This window comes from Prinia subflava, chromosome 2 (genome assembly GCF_021018805.1).
Source record: "Prinia subflava isolate CZ2003 ecotype Zambia chromosome 2, Cam_Psub_1.2, whole genome shotgun sequence".
NCBI classification, from domain to species: Eukaryota; Metazoa; Chordata; class Aves; order Passeriformes; family Cisticolidae; genus Prinia; species Prinia subflava.
The window spans coordinates 57,933,415-57,952,823 of record NC_086248.1 but is presented as its reverse complement, the minus strand read 5'-3'; the positions used below and the strand labels follow the sequence as shown (position 1 = coordinate 57,952,823).

Sequence of the window (19,409 nt, the reverse complement as noted above, 5' to 3'; positions counted from 1 at the left end):
AGAAATTCCAAAGGTCAATGTAAATAAAGGATTAGTTGGTGGACACTAGTTTTAAGATAAGGAGGTGTATGCCAGCAGTAAAGGCACCTGAGCTAATTAAGCCCTTCTAACCACAGGATGTTTACTCTGTACAAAAATTGGCTTCAAATGTTTTCAAAGTGACACTAGCTGCAGAACAGCCAACAAAGTACCACCTGTTTGCACAAAACAAAATGAAAATGGGATGACAAAAAAACCCTTCATCTGGGTTTGAAACTCCAACTTGTTTGATTTCAGTATTAAGTTACTCAGTTATGAATGAGGAATGAAATAATGGTAGCCAGACAGAACATGCCCAATAAGCAAAAAAACCCTTTTAAACGGGATTATACCAACCACTGAGCAAATATTGTAAAAAAAATTAAAACCCACCAAAAGCACACCTTAAAATCAGAGCTCCTGTTTGCTCTCCTTCAGACAGATTAGCGATTTGGAGAGCACAGATCATAATCACAGGCTTTATTTAAATATCATTGTACAAAGAATAAGCTAGTCTGGGCACTGCATTTTAAATACAACCAAGTAATTATACCACATCACTGGTAAATTTAATCCCAGGACTTTGAAAATTAGCACTTACTCCTGGAAAGCCCAGACATTTGTGGGGTATTTTACAGGCAAATCCATTTTTCTACACAATTTTCCAATCCTTCAAGTAAGGATAAAGTCTCCTTTCATTCACCCTAAAGGGATGCAGTTTCAGAGGAAACCCCTACATACTTTTCTTTTTCTTCTTGGTGTTTATGTGCACATTGATCTCTCCAAACTGGAACAGTTTAATCTGTCAGTAAAATGACCCTTGTATTTCTCCTGCTCATTACATTGAGGTTTTTTTTAAGTGTATGTTTAATGCTTTTTATTTTGGATTATAATCTGCAGTTCAGCAGACATCCTCCTGGACTCTAGAACCATGATGCTTCCCTTTAATCTGAGTGGAAGAGATCTGTAAGAGCTTGAGAGCTGTAGTGTCCAACTATCACTGTAAAAATATTTTTAAGATTATATTTGTATATGATAACCATCTTCTGTAAGTCCATAACCAAAGAGTAACTATCATTGTCATTTATTCTCTCAACAAAATCTGCCAACAAGCTCGTTGTGTTACAGTATGGGTGAAGCTTCACCTGAAAAAGAGCCAGCCACTACGCCTCAGTTTTCTGTCCTAGTCAGAACTTACATCCTCCCAGCTGCAAACAACTATCTCCTGTAACAAAACGAGCAGTAGGCATTTAAGAGCCTTACAGCAGTGGATAGCTACTACTTTATAGAATTATGATTGTCAGCAGCATCTTTTTTGCCTTAGGATAAGATCTGGGACTACAGGAACAAAGAAGGGTGGTAGGCAGAGTGAAACATTATTAAGTATTAACCATGGAGGAGGAAAAGAAAAGAGAAAATTCCCCTGAGATGACAGGGTAAATTCTTCCCTTTGGGTTGACTAGAACACTGTGAAGTTCCTATCAGGTTCCTTAGGCAAGTCAGGGACTTGTTTAAGTATCACAGGCAAGGAAATAAACAGACCCAGATTTCAAAGTCTCATCCGAGAGCCAACAAAAACACCACTTGCCCTCTGCAAGCTGTGCCTGCTGCTCTGTGTAAAGATATCAATTACATCCTTTCCTAACTTGACATTAAAAGTATCAAATCGTCCTGGCTGGATGAGAAACAACTCCTCATCTGCTTCAGAAGTAATGTTTTTATTGCTTGAGTCCAGAAGTTCCATTATTTCATTAGCACAGAGTTAACACCAGAGAGAAGGGGAAATGAGTTGCAGTCACTTTTTCAGCATGCATGAAGCAGAACATCTTACTAAGGCCTGAATAAGGTTGAATTAAGCCTTCACATTTCATAAAGCTGGGCAAATCCACTGCACAGAGTATGATTTACCCTGCAAAGTATTTAAAACCAACATGGATATTTAGCAGCAAAGCCCAATGTTAAGTGGGCTCAGGGATGGGTAATCAGTTCACATGCAAAAAAACCCTCTTCAAATGAAAAAAAAATACATTCCTGCTGGTCTTGCTCCTGAAACGTTGTGGTTTTCATGCTGGGTGAGAGCAAGCAGGGGTAAGTGAGCATGTAACTAGACACAGGATGGGACTGTTCCTTCTTATGGTACCACTGATAAATCTGCTTAGCTATATCATGAAACCACAGCTCATTTCCTGCAAGGTGGAAATTTTAATGTGAGTATTTAGCAATGGGCATGCCAACTTCTCTATATCTACAAATCCTTCATTAATTCAAATTTATTCATTTGCTCAAATGTCTTGTTCTGAGAACTTTGTAGTACTGAGTCCAAATATACTGATTTCTAATTTGATAAGCACTTTAAAGTTCTTTCTATGCTAACATTAGAATTGCTGCTATTGGCAGCATAGTTTACAGAAGGTGTTTCAAAACTAACTTATTTTGGTTTTTAAGCAGAGGAATGGCATTCAAAGTACACATAAGTTTTCTGGACATTCCATCCCCACACCTGATTTAAACGCAAAATATAGCTATGGCATTGTGACGTGAAGATCTCAGAGTATCTTAAACACACTGAATGAACTTCAGAAGACTATTCTGTGATACTAATCACAATTATTCTGTAGTCACAAGGACATAGCACAGTAACTTGGATTGTGAGCCAACCACCTATGACCCAAAACAGAAAACAGATTTTGTCTGTGTCTGTGTGTTTGCTTCAGGACATAGTTTCTTCAGGGATTTTTTGTTGTTGTTCTCAGAGTTGTCTACAAATAAGCCTAGATTAGTTACCTCCCTAGAACATAGTAATGTCTCAAAAGGGACATATTTGAAGCAGAAAATTAGCATTAAATGCAGCATCCTTAGAACTTTTAACCATAACCCGTGCATCAGTTTATTTACCATGGTGGTAAATAAAGCCAGTGAATCACTGTGTATTTCAATTTCTTTTCATCAGGCTCTTTGACACTATACTGTTTTCACTATTCAGTACTGATAAAGAGGACTCTTGGCATTTTAGCAAGAGTAATCTCTTGTGAGAATCCGAAGAGGTGACAAAGGATTTCTCAGTAATATAAGTCATAATTAGAACCATGCCAACAAGCAAATTTGTAAGTCATTATTTTGATCTCCAAGTCACATGCACGAGGTTAGTAGACATAATACACAAAAACACACTCGGCTACTTTGAAGAAGCAGATAATATTGTGTGCACATATGTAGATAACTAAACAACTATTCAACATCATAGAAGAGGTAGGGGATTTTTTTGTGTTTCTGGAAACAGTGTCCTCTTATGTGACTTTTAGGAAATCCTTCAGTGATGACTTCTGAGCCTAAATTTTAAAATCCCATTTTGCTTTGAAGAAATCCATTCCATTTTTGAATGTTTCATGATGTTCTTCTGGTAGGAAAAAAACAGGAAAGAAAAGAACCCACAAACCTCCAACATCTAGGGTTGTATTACACACAGGAACTAAAAAGGTATTTCCCCTTTGTTCAGTAAGTAGGCCACAGATTTCTTTTTCTTAATTCTGAAACCCGTCCAAGTTAAAAACCTGAGCTCTTTTTCAAGCTTTGATTAGTGTTTAGATTTCAGTGGCACATATACAAAACCACCCTAGAGCCCTCCCTTGCATTTGTATTAATATTTGCAATACAACACACACAAAGAAAGAAAGGTGGGCATCTAGCTGAGAGACCAGCCCTTAGCTTCCTTCCAGTCTACTTAAGCAATGACACCTCTTGATCAGGAGGTGCTTCTTTGGCAAGGAGCTACAAAAAGCAGTCCCAATCCTTCTCTCCTTTCTAATTCTCAGCCAATCTGATTATCAGAGTTTTCAAGTACTCTGCCAAGGTACTGAGAAAAGATCACAGGATAAAGTCTAACAGCTACAACTGTGTGATTTAAGAATGAAAGTGACTTGAAGTCATCAGCTCAGTACTGTTTCCTCTAATTACTGGATCATTTCCTATCTGGACATTTATAGTTTTTGATTATACAGCTGCTAAGATACCTGTGATCACAGATGACTGCTACATTCAACAGAATCCAAAGTTCAAGGCAACAAAGTGAGCTCAAAGTAGCTTTATCTTCCTTTCTGCTTAACCCTTCCAACACCCTGCACTATTATATGCTAATGTAAGTTACTGCTTCTCTGCAAGCTCACAATATCAGGGTGGGCAGGGAAGAACACTGGAAAAAAAACCAACCTGGATTTAAAAATTACCTGTAAGAAGGGCTCTGTTATTTAGTAGTTTAACACAGTTTCACTCTGTAACCCACATGCCATTCAAAACTTTTATTATCATTTTGAACTAGCTCAGGGATTTAAACCAGGGATTCCTCCCTTTTCCCTAAGAGAAAAAAACATAGAGAAAAAAAAAAGAAAGAAAGAAAGAAAGAAAAAAAAAAAGAAATAAATTAAAAGAGAGATTTAAAAATAAAAAAAGGGGAAAAGAATGTGCATTAATTACAAGGTACTGACTGACCTAGATTAGCCTTTATTCCATGTCAGCAGAAAAGAATTCCGAACATCTGCATCAATTACAAGGACTGCTGTTCCAAGTGGATTTTTTCTGAGAAATAAATTAAGAAAATCAACTTTTGGCTTGTTTCTGTGCCTAAGTTTAAGTCTGTGTAGTCTACTAATGGGATAGTACCTTTCTTACGAAGTCTTCCACATTATTTTAGGAACAGAGCAATATTCCATGTCATCACATTTCTGCCTGTACACTTTCATTCCAAATGGCTGGGGGGGACCAGTTTTCCCCTATTTATAAATAATCCTGAGCACCTTAATCAAGAGGGAATAGGGGAAAAAAAAGCCTTCTAGATAAATAAAATTATGTGTAGCATTTCCGTGCACTCAAGCTCTAGCTCTTACATTAAAAAAAAAAAATCCAAGCATTTTAAAGACTGCAAAATAAGACATGAGAAACATCTGCTGTCAGAATTCCTACACTGTAACAACAGGCAGCAGAAGCTCAATCTGTTCAATCCACACAGTCAAGAGGTACCTGTCTGAGGGTCACAACCATTTCTTCAAACAAAAGTTTAATGGTTTAAGCTAAACACACGAACAGACGTGTTCAGTCTAGAAACAGGATTGAACAGATGGCACAATTAGGGATAAAAATCTTTTTTGTCATGGTTGATTCTACAATGTAAGTTCTTGCTTAAAAGACTAAATCTCTTTCTAAACAGTACGAGATACCAGAAACAAAACCTTTGCAATGCAGGTCTTCAGCTTCCAAAGACCACATTTTGCAGGGGATGGACTCACATACCTACTGCAGGCTTTACAAACTTCCAGACACCTCTCCAACAGGTGCAGATTCAGTGTTAATTATTTTCATCAAGAAGTCCACAAAACTCATTTGAAGACGAAAACTTCCCATTTTTCTTCATACACCAAATCCAATAGGTAATACGTGTATTGACAAGCAGAATTACTGCTGAAACCAGGACTGGACTTGGAAGAAAGACAAATTAACATATACAATCAAACCATGCAGTTTTGATTAGTTTTACTTTTATCATTTCAAGTTTCAGCTTTATAGAAGGGATGGAACTATCAAAGGTATTCAAATACAGAAAGTTTCATATGTAATGGTTTTGTGTGGTGGTGTGGGTGGTTGAATCTTCCCCTGTTTCATGTGTTAAACATTAGATAGGTCAGTTGAAAGGAAGCAGAGATTTTAGGCGTGACAAAGCAAGTGTCTTGGAGGAAAGTGCCGAGGAGAAGAAGGACAGACGAGAGAGAAGATGTTCCGAGAGGCTTAAGAGAGCGAGTGAGGGAGTTGAAAGAAGGACATTAAGGAGAGAGTTTGCAGAGACGGAGAAAGCAGAAAAGAAGGATGAGTGGTTTACTATGTGGACTGGACTTAAGTAGGACTGGGAGAAACAGTTGGAACTTTTTATGAGTTTTAGTATTCAAGTTTGCTGTATGGTTTTGTTCTATGTACCCCCTTTCCCCTAATTGATATGCGTGAGTTGATACATCCCACCTACAGACTCCTATTTTTAGCCCTATCAGTTACATGTCAATCTCCTTTCCCGCCTTGGGTTTACTCCTCCCCTACTCCCTGATTAGTCCAAGGCTAGCAACCCCTCCCCCGGTTTCCTTAGCGATAAGTTGTGATTGGAGGCCACAAAGAGGAACTCCCATTTCCCCTCCCCTTCCCCGAGGGTTTATAAGCTCCTGGATTCCTTTGTTCAGGGTCCAGTCCGGTCTGGTCCTGACAGTGTTCGTTGGAATTAAAGTTGTGGTTCTACTGTCTGGCTGGCTGGATCCTCCTTTCTTGCTCTCGGCGTTGTCGCTCAAGATATTCTGCTGCTGTTCAGGCCTCTCCCAGGGCCAAGAACCCACAAGGGCTGACTCCCCACACATCGCTGAGGGGCAGCTCAGAACTACGCTTGCTCCGGTGCCTGGGCTGGCTTGGGGTGAAGCCGAGGGGTTTTGAAATTGGCACCGCGACAGTTTTGCAGTTCTTCATAGAATCAAAGTTAAAACAAATATGTCATCTCTGTAGGGACAGAGTATGCATTAAAGCCAGATGAAACACTTAGAAGCCAAGATTTGGAAGACCTTGCTGATTTGAAAAAAGATGGAAAAAAGTTAGTGATTTCCCAATCATTACTATACCTTGTTCAGTAGAAAGAGCACATATTCTGTACAACTATGAAGTGTTTCAGATAAAATACATAGTAGCAGAACTTGCTTAAGTGGAAAATGTAATTCCAAATACATAACGTACTGGTAGAAAAATTATATCTGATGTATAAAGTGAAATATCAATTAGTTGTACTTCTTGACAGATTATAAAAACAACTACAGGCTGAAATGTTTGAACTGGGATTTTCACATATCTTTACAAAGTAACAAACTAAGTCAGCCAAATACAGTACTTGAATACATCCAGACTTGAGGAAGCTTGCCAGAATGTCTAACTTGGCAGAAAAAGATTAAGCAGGATCAAGTCTGGTCAATAAGCAGTATTTTCAGCTCTACAAGACTCAGGGTGTTGGGGTTGTTTGGTTGGGTTTTTTTGGTGTCTTTTTTTTTTCTTGGTTGGTTGTTTTCTTAGTTTTCTGGTTCTTTTTTCTCCTTTTTAGTATGCATTCAATTTTAGAGGAATTTTAAAGGATTAAACCTGGAACCAAGAAGCCTTCCTGTATATCAGTGCTTACAGACACATTTGTTAGTTTATGTCAAAGGCAACCGATATTTCATCTCTTTAAATTTAAAGATTTTTTTTAAAGGGATAGATATAAAACCTATATTTTCTCCCTCCATACATAATCTTCAGTGTGATTTTTCCTGCCCTGCAAGCTTCCCTCCTCCCCATGTTCTCTGTATTTCATATTAAAGATTTCCTGGTATGACATTATCAGTGTGGCCTCTCCAGTTCTTTTATTCACATGCAGAGAAGGGTGTGGGTAACTTATAAAAGTAGCTCTAAAGTAAATATGCCTATAAACTCTGACAATTTAATAAAAGGCAGTTATTTGTCTGTATTCAGAAGTGGCAACAATGCAGTGACATTTTCCCACAATAGGTAAGTGCAAACTTGGTTTTGAGTATCATACACTCCAGTCACAGAAGTAATTCCATGACTTTTAAATCTGTGAACTTAAAAAGCTTGTACAATAATTTTTATTCTTAGTAAGACTAAGATTTGATTTCTCTACCTCTCAAAGAAAGGGTCCACTTAAGCCAGCTATCCAGATAGCCCAGCTGTCTTCCAAAAATGTGAAAATCTAAATACAGGCTCAGCACTCAAAAAGAACTAAAAAATTAAAAAAAACCCAAAATCAATCCAAAAAAATTTCATTTAGAAACACTACATTCTTAAAACATTACAGAAATGTATGAAGCAGAGTCAAATCCTGCCCATCAGGGTTCATAAAAAATTTACCTCTATCCAAACAAAGTCTAAACCACTATCTTCAGGCTGTTCACAGAAAGGAGGGCTCAGCACTTAAAAATGTGTTGCAATTCTGGTGGGTTTGGCTCACTCTCCTGCACCCTGATTACACAAACACAGCCCCAGCTGGGGCCAATGCTCTGACAGGGTTGTACCATTCCTCGCTGGTGGCCAGGAGAGCTTAATGTAGCACAGGGCACAGGAACACACTGGAACAGTTGGATTTAGATGACAAAACTACTCCAAAGGCATGATCTGAACTGTATCATGTCTCCATCTGCCTGAAATACGTGTGGCAAAATGGGCTGGAGCTGCTGTATTAAAAATGTGGACTCCAGGCAGGCCTGAAGTGCTGAGCAAGTCATGGTCTGTGATGAATGCACAGCATCCATATAGGATACAAAGTTTTTAGTCACAACAGAAGATTGCAGAGGCCCAGCTGTGTATAGAATCAGTTGTTTTGATGCTAAAGCAGAAAGTCTAACTTTCTGACTTGAATTAGAAGTTTCTGGAAACAGTGCACAGAGCAACTTCCCCAGAAGCATAAAGCACTGTGAGTTCCCAGTGCTGCTTCTCCAAATCAAACGAAGCTTGTCGTGTTCATCATGAGCCCTTCAGCTCTGGGTGTTGGCCAAAAAAAGCAGTACTTTCTGTACACCTGAAGCCTTGGAGAGCAGATAAACTCCAGTGTTAGAAAACCTTAGGCATTAACATCAGACCTGTTCAAAAACGCCATCAATCCCTGGTTATAACCCTGGTTGTAGTCATATCTTGCAGGAAGAGCTGAAGAACTGTGACAAACACAGGAACTCAGGTTCTCAACAGCATTAGAGCTCTTCACCATGTGAAATGCAGGCATTATTTTTCTTCAGCATTTCTCTCTTATGAAACACTGCAAATATTTCTAAGCAATTCATTAAATGCACAACAGTGACAGGAAATATGCAACGAGCCAAATAGTTTTATTTGTAGATCCTAAAACTACCATTTCAAGATATAACCTGAAACCTTAGTGCGGCAACACAACTCCCACATAGCTCCTTGCATCCACTGATTAGTCCATAATTACAAGAACCACTTCCCTCCAGGACTGTAGCACAGTGCTCTTTTAAGACCAAAGTCCCAAGAAGTAGGGTCCAGGTATATAAGAAGATGCAGGTGTGAGGTTTTTTCCTTCAAGAGTCTGAAATGAGAGGGGGTGGCAAGCAGCAGAACTAACCATTAATCATTAATAACAAATATGGATTTAAAATACAATTAGGACATTCTTCATCAGTATTCCTGAGGAGAGAAATGAGCAACTAGTTCATGTCAGACTTCACACTCGAGGAAGTCATCTTTCTGTCACGTCTTTCTGTCACAAGGATTTCCTAGCTAGCAGCTGTCAGTGCAATAGGTCTTTAAATACTTTGCCTGTTGCAGCAGGTCACAAAATATTTGTGTGGTGGGGTTGAGGAGGGCACCTTCAATTTCCTATTTGAAATTTGGGGCTCCTCCAATTTCCTATTTGAAATTTGCCAAATGCTGTAAGATTAAACCAGTGCTTCTAGTTAATACTGCCACTTCTTTAAAGGGGAAAAGCCTATGATCCTCAAAAAATTTAAACAGACTTTAAACAAAAATAATGTATTTTACTACTACCCAGTTGTGGGGAAAAAAAACCACTAAAGATATGAGAAAAATTCCATTTATATATATCATACTTAAGAGTGTGAAGAAGGCTCTCTGTGTCTCTTTTTGAGTGACTACAGATCTCCAAGACTCTCACAGGGTAGGGATCCTAACTGAGGACAAACCTTGAATGCAGCCATTTGCTTTTTGGGAGAGCTGGAGCAGAGTCTTATCTTCCTAAAGGATTTCCTGTTGACTACAATCTGTATTCATATGGCAAAACCACAAAACATTCACAGCATGACATCCCATCTTTAGAAACACTGGTTTAATTTGGCTACGACCAGACAGAACCATCTCCTGGCCAGACATCAGGCAAAATTCCCTAACAATTAGCCTCATACATGACTTGCTTTTTCCAATATTGCTTTCCACTGTGAAACACATACTCTCTCATGAGATAAGATTTAACCATGAACATGAAATTTTTACGCAGTGAGAAGTACAAACACATAAATTGATAACTACCCTTCTTAACAAACAGGCATTGAGAGCAAGCATATGGTTTATAACTATCTCAACAGAAAGTAGACAAAACAGAACCCAAGTGACTTGGATTGCCTGGCTTTCCTGAACCAGAAGAGTGCAGATTTGCTAGAACAGAGGTTAAGCCCAAATTCTTACCACCTTTATTAATTTTTTGGTCACTCGATCATTTGAAGCACAGCCTACATTGTGTGCATATGGGAAAACAAGTGTTTACTTCATCTGGAAGCTGTGCCCATTTGAAATTATTCTACAAGATATATGTTGCAGAACAGTTGCCAAGATATATGTAATGGAATTTATTTTAAGATCCGCTCCACAAAACCCACAAGAACCGATTTTTATTAAGGATTTGTCAACTTTTCATGTCTTGCACTGCATAATTGCAGTATATTCTGACCAAGGAGACGACTAGAAACGAATGTGGGTATAGTTTAAACAATTAAAGTATCCTGTGTGCCCTTTTGACTGCACCACTAATGGATCTGGGCACAGTACAACAGAAGCAGCCTCCCACCTTTACTCCCCTTCCCTGCTCTCCTCAGCTTGCTGACTCTTCAAGAAGCTGACTTCAGGAGTTTGACATATCGCTTCTAAATTTTTTATTGCTCATAAAGCATCAAAGCTACCTCCCCTTTCTGGTTTATCAGCAAGCAGCATTTCCCACCCCCCCCCCCCCCCCCCCCTTTTTTAAGCTAAATAAAACTACAGGGAACCAATTTTAAAAAGTAAAACAACAACTAAGGTTTCCTCTGTACACATTAATCTCTAAAGTTTAAATTTAGGATATCAAGGCCTCTCATCCCTCTTCTAATGGCAGTGGCATAGTTTGAAATCACTGTTAGACATATAGCTGGGTAAATAAACAACAAAAATAGTGATAATACTAACAGCTTACATTTGCTAACCATATAGCACCTGTTCAAATTTTTCAGAATCAAGTGGCCAGTAATGGGGAGGTACCTGTGCTGCTGCAACTCAAACAGCAAAATGTGTTTCTATTTTTATTTTTACTACTTTGGATCTTTTGGTTTTAAGGACATGGTCAGCACAAGATGAAAGAATGCAACCTTGACATTCTCATTTATCTTAGAAGTTGCAGCCCACTTTAACCGGTAGCAAGTAATTAATTTTTGTCTCTTATCCTTCCACGTCCTTTAAGTTACTTTGGAAGAAATATGGCTGGGGAGGAGGTAAAATCAATGAATCTGAAAACAGATTTCTGGCTTGTCATTTGAATAAAGCAGCAAGGCAAAAATGGCAGAAGTCCCAAAAAGGCGGGGGGGAAAGCACAGTTGTTGGGATGAAAGCTGATTTACATTTAAGAAACTGTTGAAAGATTAACTGTTACTATTACTTATTTTCTGTATATTAATCCTGTGCAGCTGCCAGCAATCTGGATTGTGTTTCCACACAATAACATGGAATACATGACACTAAAGAAAAACACCTCAAACCACCACCACCACTAAAAAAACCCCAAAAAAAGCCGTTATGAAACTGGCAAAGGAAACGACTTTAAATCAACATTTCTAACAGGACAATTTTCATTATAACTGTCTTTTTAGGCTGTTTCAATTATTGCATAACAGCAGTTTAACACCTAGTAGCTGCTTTAACAGCAGTAACTGTTCTGTTTGGTGATGAAGTCTTCCCATAAGAAACCTCAAGAGAAGCAATGGTTACAAATCCCAAACTAGAAAGAACAGATGTAAAGCACACTGCTAACATGTGTAATCACAGAACAGTACATTTATATTTTTACTCCAGGTCACATACAGCTAAGACTCAACTATTAGAGTGTAACTTCTAGTTGGGGACTTCTGCAAAAACTATTATGGTACTCAAATTATTTTTAAACAGCAAAAGATAATTTAAACCTGCATAGCTTTTTTTAGGATCAGCAGCACATTTTGAGGTGGTAAGCAAGACAGATGCTAAGCATAACAAACATAACACAAAAATTTAAAAAACTATTTATGAATGAGTGTACAATCAACCTTTTTTCCAAGCATTTTATATACACAGCTAAGTTCAAAATAATTAATAAATTCAATAATTAGACACTGCTTATCATTCCTGATAGGAAAAGGAATTTTTACACTTCAATACACAGACAATTAGTATGCCACATCTTTCTTTTCTCTAGCAAGGGACCTTTGCTCCTCCAGAAATGTTTGAATTGTTTTAGATTTCTCTCAATTTGAAAGACCAATTTAGAAATAAATTAATAACATTCGGATTCAGAAGGGCTTAAAAGAAATTAGCTATTTTTCATCAAGATGCATCACATTTGACTGCTTCATGCAAGCCAGATTTAGACTCCCTATTTTGAACTAGCCCAAACTGATTATTTAATATGTGCACATTATGTGTGAAACATTATACACATATTTTTACATTGTGTGCAATTTATTCATACAAAACCAAAAAATGCATCAAACTCAACTGCTACACTTCTTAATTGCTTGAGAACTAAGAATTAGTTAAACCACTGAAACAGAAAAACAAAAATAATTCTTTGAAAATGGGATCATTGATATAAAAAAACCCTCCGTAGTTTTCCAAACCTCAAGTTTAAGCAGTTCAGGCCACAGAAACTTTTTATAATTCGTGGATGACTGGAACACTGATCTTTGGCAGGATACCAGCCAGTCAGGACACCAGGGAAAGTGCTTGGCATTTGAAGAACAAGTTATTCTACTTGTTAATGGCCCAACCTTTGTAATCAGTGACTTAATCACCATTACATTGTAGCAACTGCATCTTCACTTCTGATGAGGAGCAGCCTTTACTATACTCAAACATTTCACAACGTCCAGAACAGTCTACCTCTCACTGCCCTTCACTGCCCTAGATCAAGACAGCCACCTCCTCCTCCTCCTCCTCCCCTTCACTGAGATGAGGAGGTTTAGAAGCCCGTCCAGTTTCAGCCGGTTGGAGACTGAGAAAGAAAGTGGGACCGAGCCAGAGTGGCTCAGTGACTAAGGCAGTTCATCAAAGTGCTTTCAGGAGAACAGCCAGCTGCTCCAAGGCTGTGGTTTAATGCCCCATGCACCAGCAGAGAACACGAGCTGTGCTGCACACCACGGGGGCTGCACACAGACTGGCTGCAGCAAAACAGAGTCATTATGTCTTATGAAAACAGCCTACAACCCCTTTGTCAAAGGGAGATGTGCCACCACTCTAGCAGTGTGCACAGGGAAGCCAATAATTTAGCCAGGAGTCAGAAACAAAATACGTAATTTCATTACCCTTCCACTTTGCATTTCTCCCATTTCCAGTCAGATTTCAAATCTACTTAGGCTTCATCACCTCCTTTAATAAACATTAGGGTTAAGAAGTGCAGATATTGTCTTTATACAGAGACTTCCTCCTCCATCAAGATATGATTTTGGGGGCATTAAAAGCTGCTGCAAAATGAGGCTATGAAAAATAACTAAGGAATAATAACCTGGCACAGGAAGATTAAATTACTGGTTATAGTAGAATATAAAATATGTTTTCCCCATCATTTCTCTAGCTTCTAATAATTTTCAACTAAAGGCCTTTCCTTAGTTTACAGTGGCTCATTTATTTGGCCCTATCTTCTCTGGCTCCCCTTCAACTCATGTTTTTTTTAAATTCACAATATCCTTTTGCAGGGAAGTCCACAATCTCCACCACCTTCTTTATAAGTAGCCAAGGCCTATCACGTTCCACCTCACCCACTCTGTCAGCACACAGATTTTTTTGTGCCCATCTCAGCAACGCAGTGACATTCCATTAAGCCTACAAGTGCACTGTCACCATAGCTGCCTACAACTTCATATGCACGTAAGATCTGAAAAAGCTTTAGATAAGATGCTTCATTTTCCCATCTACTTCTGTTTCTTTAAAAGGGGTGTAGTAATAATGAAGTGCAACAACTTTCTCCATGAACATGATGCACTGAAAGCCCACACAGCACTGGGACAAAAAGGCAGCACACAGCACTTACTAACCCATATGGCCATATCCTGGCATTCCTGCCATGAAAGAATCAGCCTCAGCAAAATTTGGAGGTAGGAATACTCATGCTATTTTCTTCACCGCATTTGAAGTGTATGATCCATTGCGCTGTGTTTGGACATTTTTCCTGTTGCACATTACAGCAGAAATAGCACACAAACTATGTCAGAGGAGTTACAAAACACAACAGGACTTATCCCAAGCAGCAACAGAAACAGCTGGCAGGCTCCCACTAGTGCCATCAGGTACACAATGCAAGGAAAACCACTGCTTGCTGCTGTAGGATATTTTACAATGACATAAGCTTGTTGTCCACAGGGATTTGTCAGTGGCTATTTATAAAGTCCAGGTGTAACATTCGTTTCCTCAGGATGCAAGAGTGAACCATGAAGTCAGTAAGAGAGGATCCAGCTGTGGGAAGTCATGCCTCTTACTTAATGAAAATGTTGGTGTGGGAAGAGGGAAAGGAAGAAGATTTTGTGGAGTTTAACTTCCTCATGTCTTCTTCAAATATGCCTACTTTTAAGGCACAGAAAAACAACCAGTCAAACTGACTGGAGAAACTGAATAAAGGTTCCCACATCCTTACACATTTCGTAAGTGTTTTGGATAAAGCTACTGCTAAGGTAACACTTTACTGATATACCAAAAACTTTGAGTCTGGGAATCTTCCAAATAGATACTAAGGCAGACCACATCTGGTTTCTTTGAAGCAAGCCTAGCTATGTTAGGAACAGCTGTTCACAGGTATCATTACGAAAAATTAATCCACTATCCACAGGATGAAATACTTGTATTTTATGAAAAAATATTCAGTGTAATCAAAATTTCGTTAAGCTAGAAAAGGTCTTAATCCTATAAAACAGATAATTTGTCATGAAAGAATTTGACAATCATTCCCCTAAATTTTTGCAAATAAGTAACTCCTCAGCCCCAGACAGCACGAATCCCAGCGTGATTCTCTAAAGGAGAGAGGAGGAATTTCTGCAGTAGGTAGGGTACTCCTGTCACAGCCCTATTTCCAGTGGTTAACTATACTAAAAGTTTAAGAGTGACTTTTCAGCAAACACAAGCAGAACAAATGCTAATTCCTTTGCAAGCTAAAACAGAAATACACTCAATCCGCTTCCTGGTATTGACACAGTACATTGTTCTAAATGGATCCATTGTAAATGGAATATAATAGCTTTGCCAAAGGAAAACAGTTAAGAAATAGTTATACGTGGATCATGGTAGGAGTTTTTTGTTTTAATTTGTTTGTCTACCACTCCTTGATAGCTAGACAAGCTTCTTGAAAAATATTTTTCCCTGTGTGATATGCACACACTTCCATCTTTGCAACGACCGAATCTCCAGGTCCTGGGTTTTTCTCCTGATAGCACAAAGCAAGCATTGACATTCATAAATACAACTGTTGACTCTAAAAGGTTTGACAGAAGAGGTGGCAGAAAAGCAAACAGTCTGCCCACCCACTGGGGACCCTCGAGTCAAGGACTAAGTTACAGTAACTTAATTACAGGAAACTCCTTTCTCTATCGTCTGCTCCCCTGTGCTGCATGGCTTAACTGGAGCATATGGAACAGAGGGTCAGGGGCAGGGAGGGGCACTGCTAGGTTAAAGCAACACTGGCTTTTTCAAAGTTTCCAGATAATCAGTTACTTGCCAACACTTTGCTCAACCCAACTCGACCCTGATGAACATAAGAGGTTAATTGTTAGAAATCTGTAACAACAAATACACCTTTTTATTTTCTTTTAACCAATGATTGCAAGAATATTTCTTTTGGGAAAAAAAAAGCGGCAATAAGATGATATGACTTCTGGAAATAATTGCAAAAGCTCACATAAATGTTTATGCTCATAAGGAGCATTGGTATTTTAATCATGAGAAATGAAACATGCATATCTCAATCCTGACTCAGTCATACCAGAGAAACATTTCTACCAGTTAGCTGTATAAATGCAAAGTAAATAGAGATGTATATGATCAAAGACTAACTATGGAAGTTTATCTTGTAAATCCATGCTGCAGCAGCCACTGGCATATACATCTGACCCTTTTTTTCAGTAAACATTATCATAACATCTTTGAATGTATTTATTACAGTAAACCAACACAAACTCTCATTAACTTCCAGCACTCATGATTTTCTATCATTAGAATGTTTTATCTATAGAAGAGCATTTTCATCAAGATATAAAAACAGGCTCTCTTAAGTGCAGATTCATTATTATTCATTAGTGCACCTTTTTTTAACATCTAAAATTAGTTTTTAAAGAGTAATTATAACCAAACCATCCAGATTAAACCAAGTTTTGTTTTAGTAAACATTGCATTTGTTAAAGCACACAGACAGAATCACATAGAATATTCTGAGTTGGAAGGGACCCACAAGTATCACCAAGTCCAACTCTTATGTGAACGGTCCACATAGGGATCAAAGCTGACCTTGGCATTATCAGCATCCTGCCCTAACCAACTGAGCAAGGATATTTTGTACAGACTCTGGAATAGCTTCATGAGATCTTATCACAACAGAATACAATGATAACTGCAATTTGAAAATGAAGATTCAAAATAATCTCATCATTTTAGTTAGCTATATTTTATTGTAGGTTTTTGCTTAAAGTGGACTCACTCCAATGCTTTTAGCATAAGTATTTATTCATAAGGACAACACAACATGTGAATCAGAGAGAGTTCAGTCTTTAAAAGACTAGCTGTAATTGCTTCTCCTCTTGTGTTGAGAGTTCTCCCAGTAACATGTTAAGTTTTACAGTAAATTTTAAAAAGGCCTTCTGCTGTCAAGCATAATTCAATACCCTTTATATGAAGAGAAATTCTTTTCTCTACTATTATTGATGCACTTCTTGAAATTATTATTACAGCACATTCCTCCATGCCTTTCAAATGCCAAAACTGAAGTTCAAAATCCATGAGAATATTTGAAACTAAATTTTGAGGTGTCTGTCTTGAAGCATAGAATAAACAAGCCTGAGCTATAAGCTTTAGTCAAACTAAACCACACACTTTAATTAATATAGCCCTTGTGTGAGGACAGCAATGATCTAGAAAGCAAGGATATACAAGTGCTACTACAGTTTTGACACAATACTGCCAGAAACACTTTATAATCTTCACATGAAATAGCAAACTTTTATAAAATATTTTAATGATACATCCAGCAGTGACTCTGCAGAAGGAATCAAATTAGCAGGGTTACAATTGTTTTCAAAGAATGAATTTTCCCTGAAACCAAGTTCCAGACGTTCAAATGTGAGAATTTAAAATTCATAGACCTTGAGAGGAAACAAAATGGTCTGACCGAGCATTTCAAGATTACACTGATTTAGTGAAAATCACACAGACAATTCCTCCTTGTATCAATCAACCCACATCTAAAATGTCAGCTTTGGTTCTGTGAGACTCAAGCATCTCATACAAAAAACTGGCTTCAGTTAACAAGATTTCTTTAGCAAATGGGACAAAACAATTTCTCCAATGCTTGCAGTGCACTGGTTCTTCCCCATTATTATATATTTTAATACTATCATGGATGTTGGGTTAGGGAGGGATGGAGAGGTTACTCAAAGACAAGTGAAAATTTCCTGCTATCTAGATAAACACGAACACATAATACTGATTCAGCTCTCCCTTATATTTAAGACCAATAAGGGAAACTCAATTATTAACTTTAAAAAATTCTTCACAGAATTGCAACACTTCTTTTTTTTTTCCCCAATAGTCAAACAAAAGGAAGAAAACTACTAACCTTCACTTCCGGGCACAGGCTCTATAGCACCTGGTGTTTTATCTGGCATCTCTGCAGACACAGACTTAGCAAAACCTAATGGACACAAAGCAAAGAAAGAGTTCTCCATCAAAACCAGCATGTTTCAGTAAGGCACTCCCCTGCTCCATGGCCCCTGTGAAGGATGGGTTTGCAGCTTTCATCGCTTCTGTGTTTGTATGTAAGAAGTGTAAACAGACAAAACTCTCTTGGGATTAACAGCAATACCATTCAGTTGGATGTACTTCCAGGTAGGCAGGCACAAAAGGCCCCTCTCATACCTGAAAGCTCTAATTACATCTGGTGAAATTCTGCCTTTGATTTCATACATTTTTCTGCCTCAGTTAATTTCTAGTGAGGGGTCTATGAACTGGGATGGAAGAGCTGCTTTACACTCAGGTCCTGCTGAAGTTAACCATGGAGTGACCACCCGGAGCGTCATATCAGCCTGAATCAAACAGAAAACCTCACTAACTTAAAGTTTTACTACACTGTAGAGCACCAATGTTTCTTCCAGCACAGCAGTGGGCAGAGAAGAAAAGGCTTCTCAGGACGGCAGTGAACACATCTCCTCTTACAGCAACCTTATGTACCCTCTGTGGTACTGGCCAATGGTCAACCTGTGGCCACCACACACTGCCTTTTGTATCCTCCTTTCTCACACCTTTGAATATTTGCCCATCACCAGCAACGCTGACACTCCATTTAACATAGTGAAAGCCTCAAGATCAGACAGGATGCACCAAGACAAATCAGAACAAGGATGATTCTCTTTCTGAAGGAGTTTATGTGCCAAGTGGGACAGGGACTTCACCTCAGCTGACAATTCACACAGCTCAGTGCTGTACAGAGTGCACAGCACTGGAAGTACTCACTCCTGATGAAAGAATCATCTACTTTCTAACAACACTGAGGCAAAGATGATTTGGCACGCAGTTTTCAAGACAGCCATCAGATCCAGAGTTATGGGAGACCTCCCTGGATAACCCTGCAGCAGAACTGTGACTGAACTCAAATAAATGGCCCTTTTCTCTTTCCTTCTTAAATTACTTTACTTTCAAATTCATACAGCTTGTTTTGAATCCTATCCTCAGACATAAAACGAAAAGATTTCTGCCCCAGTATCCAATAAACAGCTTAGATTTACATTACAACCAAACTACGCAAAATGTGTAGGATTTCTTAAGCTGTTTAAGTCATAAAACAGTATTTCAGGTTATCCAGGGCAAGTATATTTGCCATATTTAATTCACAAATATGTAAAATACTTAGAAACATTAGACACACATGAGGCTACAATCCACTAGCACATCTTAGGGCAGAAATCTTCAGAAATTAATTTCTATTTAGCTGATGGAAATTCTACTACATATGATTTTTCTTGATCAGCCAATTAATCTCTACTCAAGATAAAATCCACCATATCTTACTCAGGAATTACCTTGTCCTTAACATAGATGTTTCATCCACACAACAGTACATATACTGAAAACTGTGAGCTAGCTAAACATCTTCTCCAACTCCCCCAAAT

At 38.4% G+C, this 19,409-nt stretch overlaps 1 protein-coding gene across 4 annotated transcripts in view; it reads right to left on the bottom strand.

Moving 5' to 3' along the window:
- The window catches only part of PLEKHG1 (pleckstrin homology and RhoGEF domain containing G1), a 125,584-nt gene that overhangs the window by 69,652 nt on the left and 36,523 nt on the right, over positions 1 to 19,409 (bottom strand). For 3 of the 4 annotated variants that reach the window (XM_063390099.1, XM_063390100.1, XM_063390101.1), the window contains exon 3: positions 17,861 to 17,935. The exons of the other annotated variant lie outside the window; for it this stretch is intronic. In XM_063390099.1, coding sequence (XP_063246169.1) covers positions 17,861 to 17,935 — 75 coding nt within the window. The remainder of the gene's footprint in view (positions 1 to 17,860; positions 17,936 to 19,409) is intronic. 4 annotated transcript variants of the gene reach the window in all.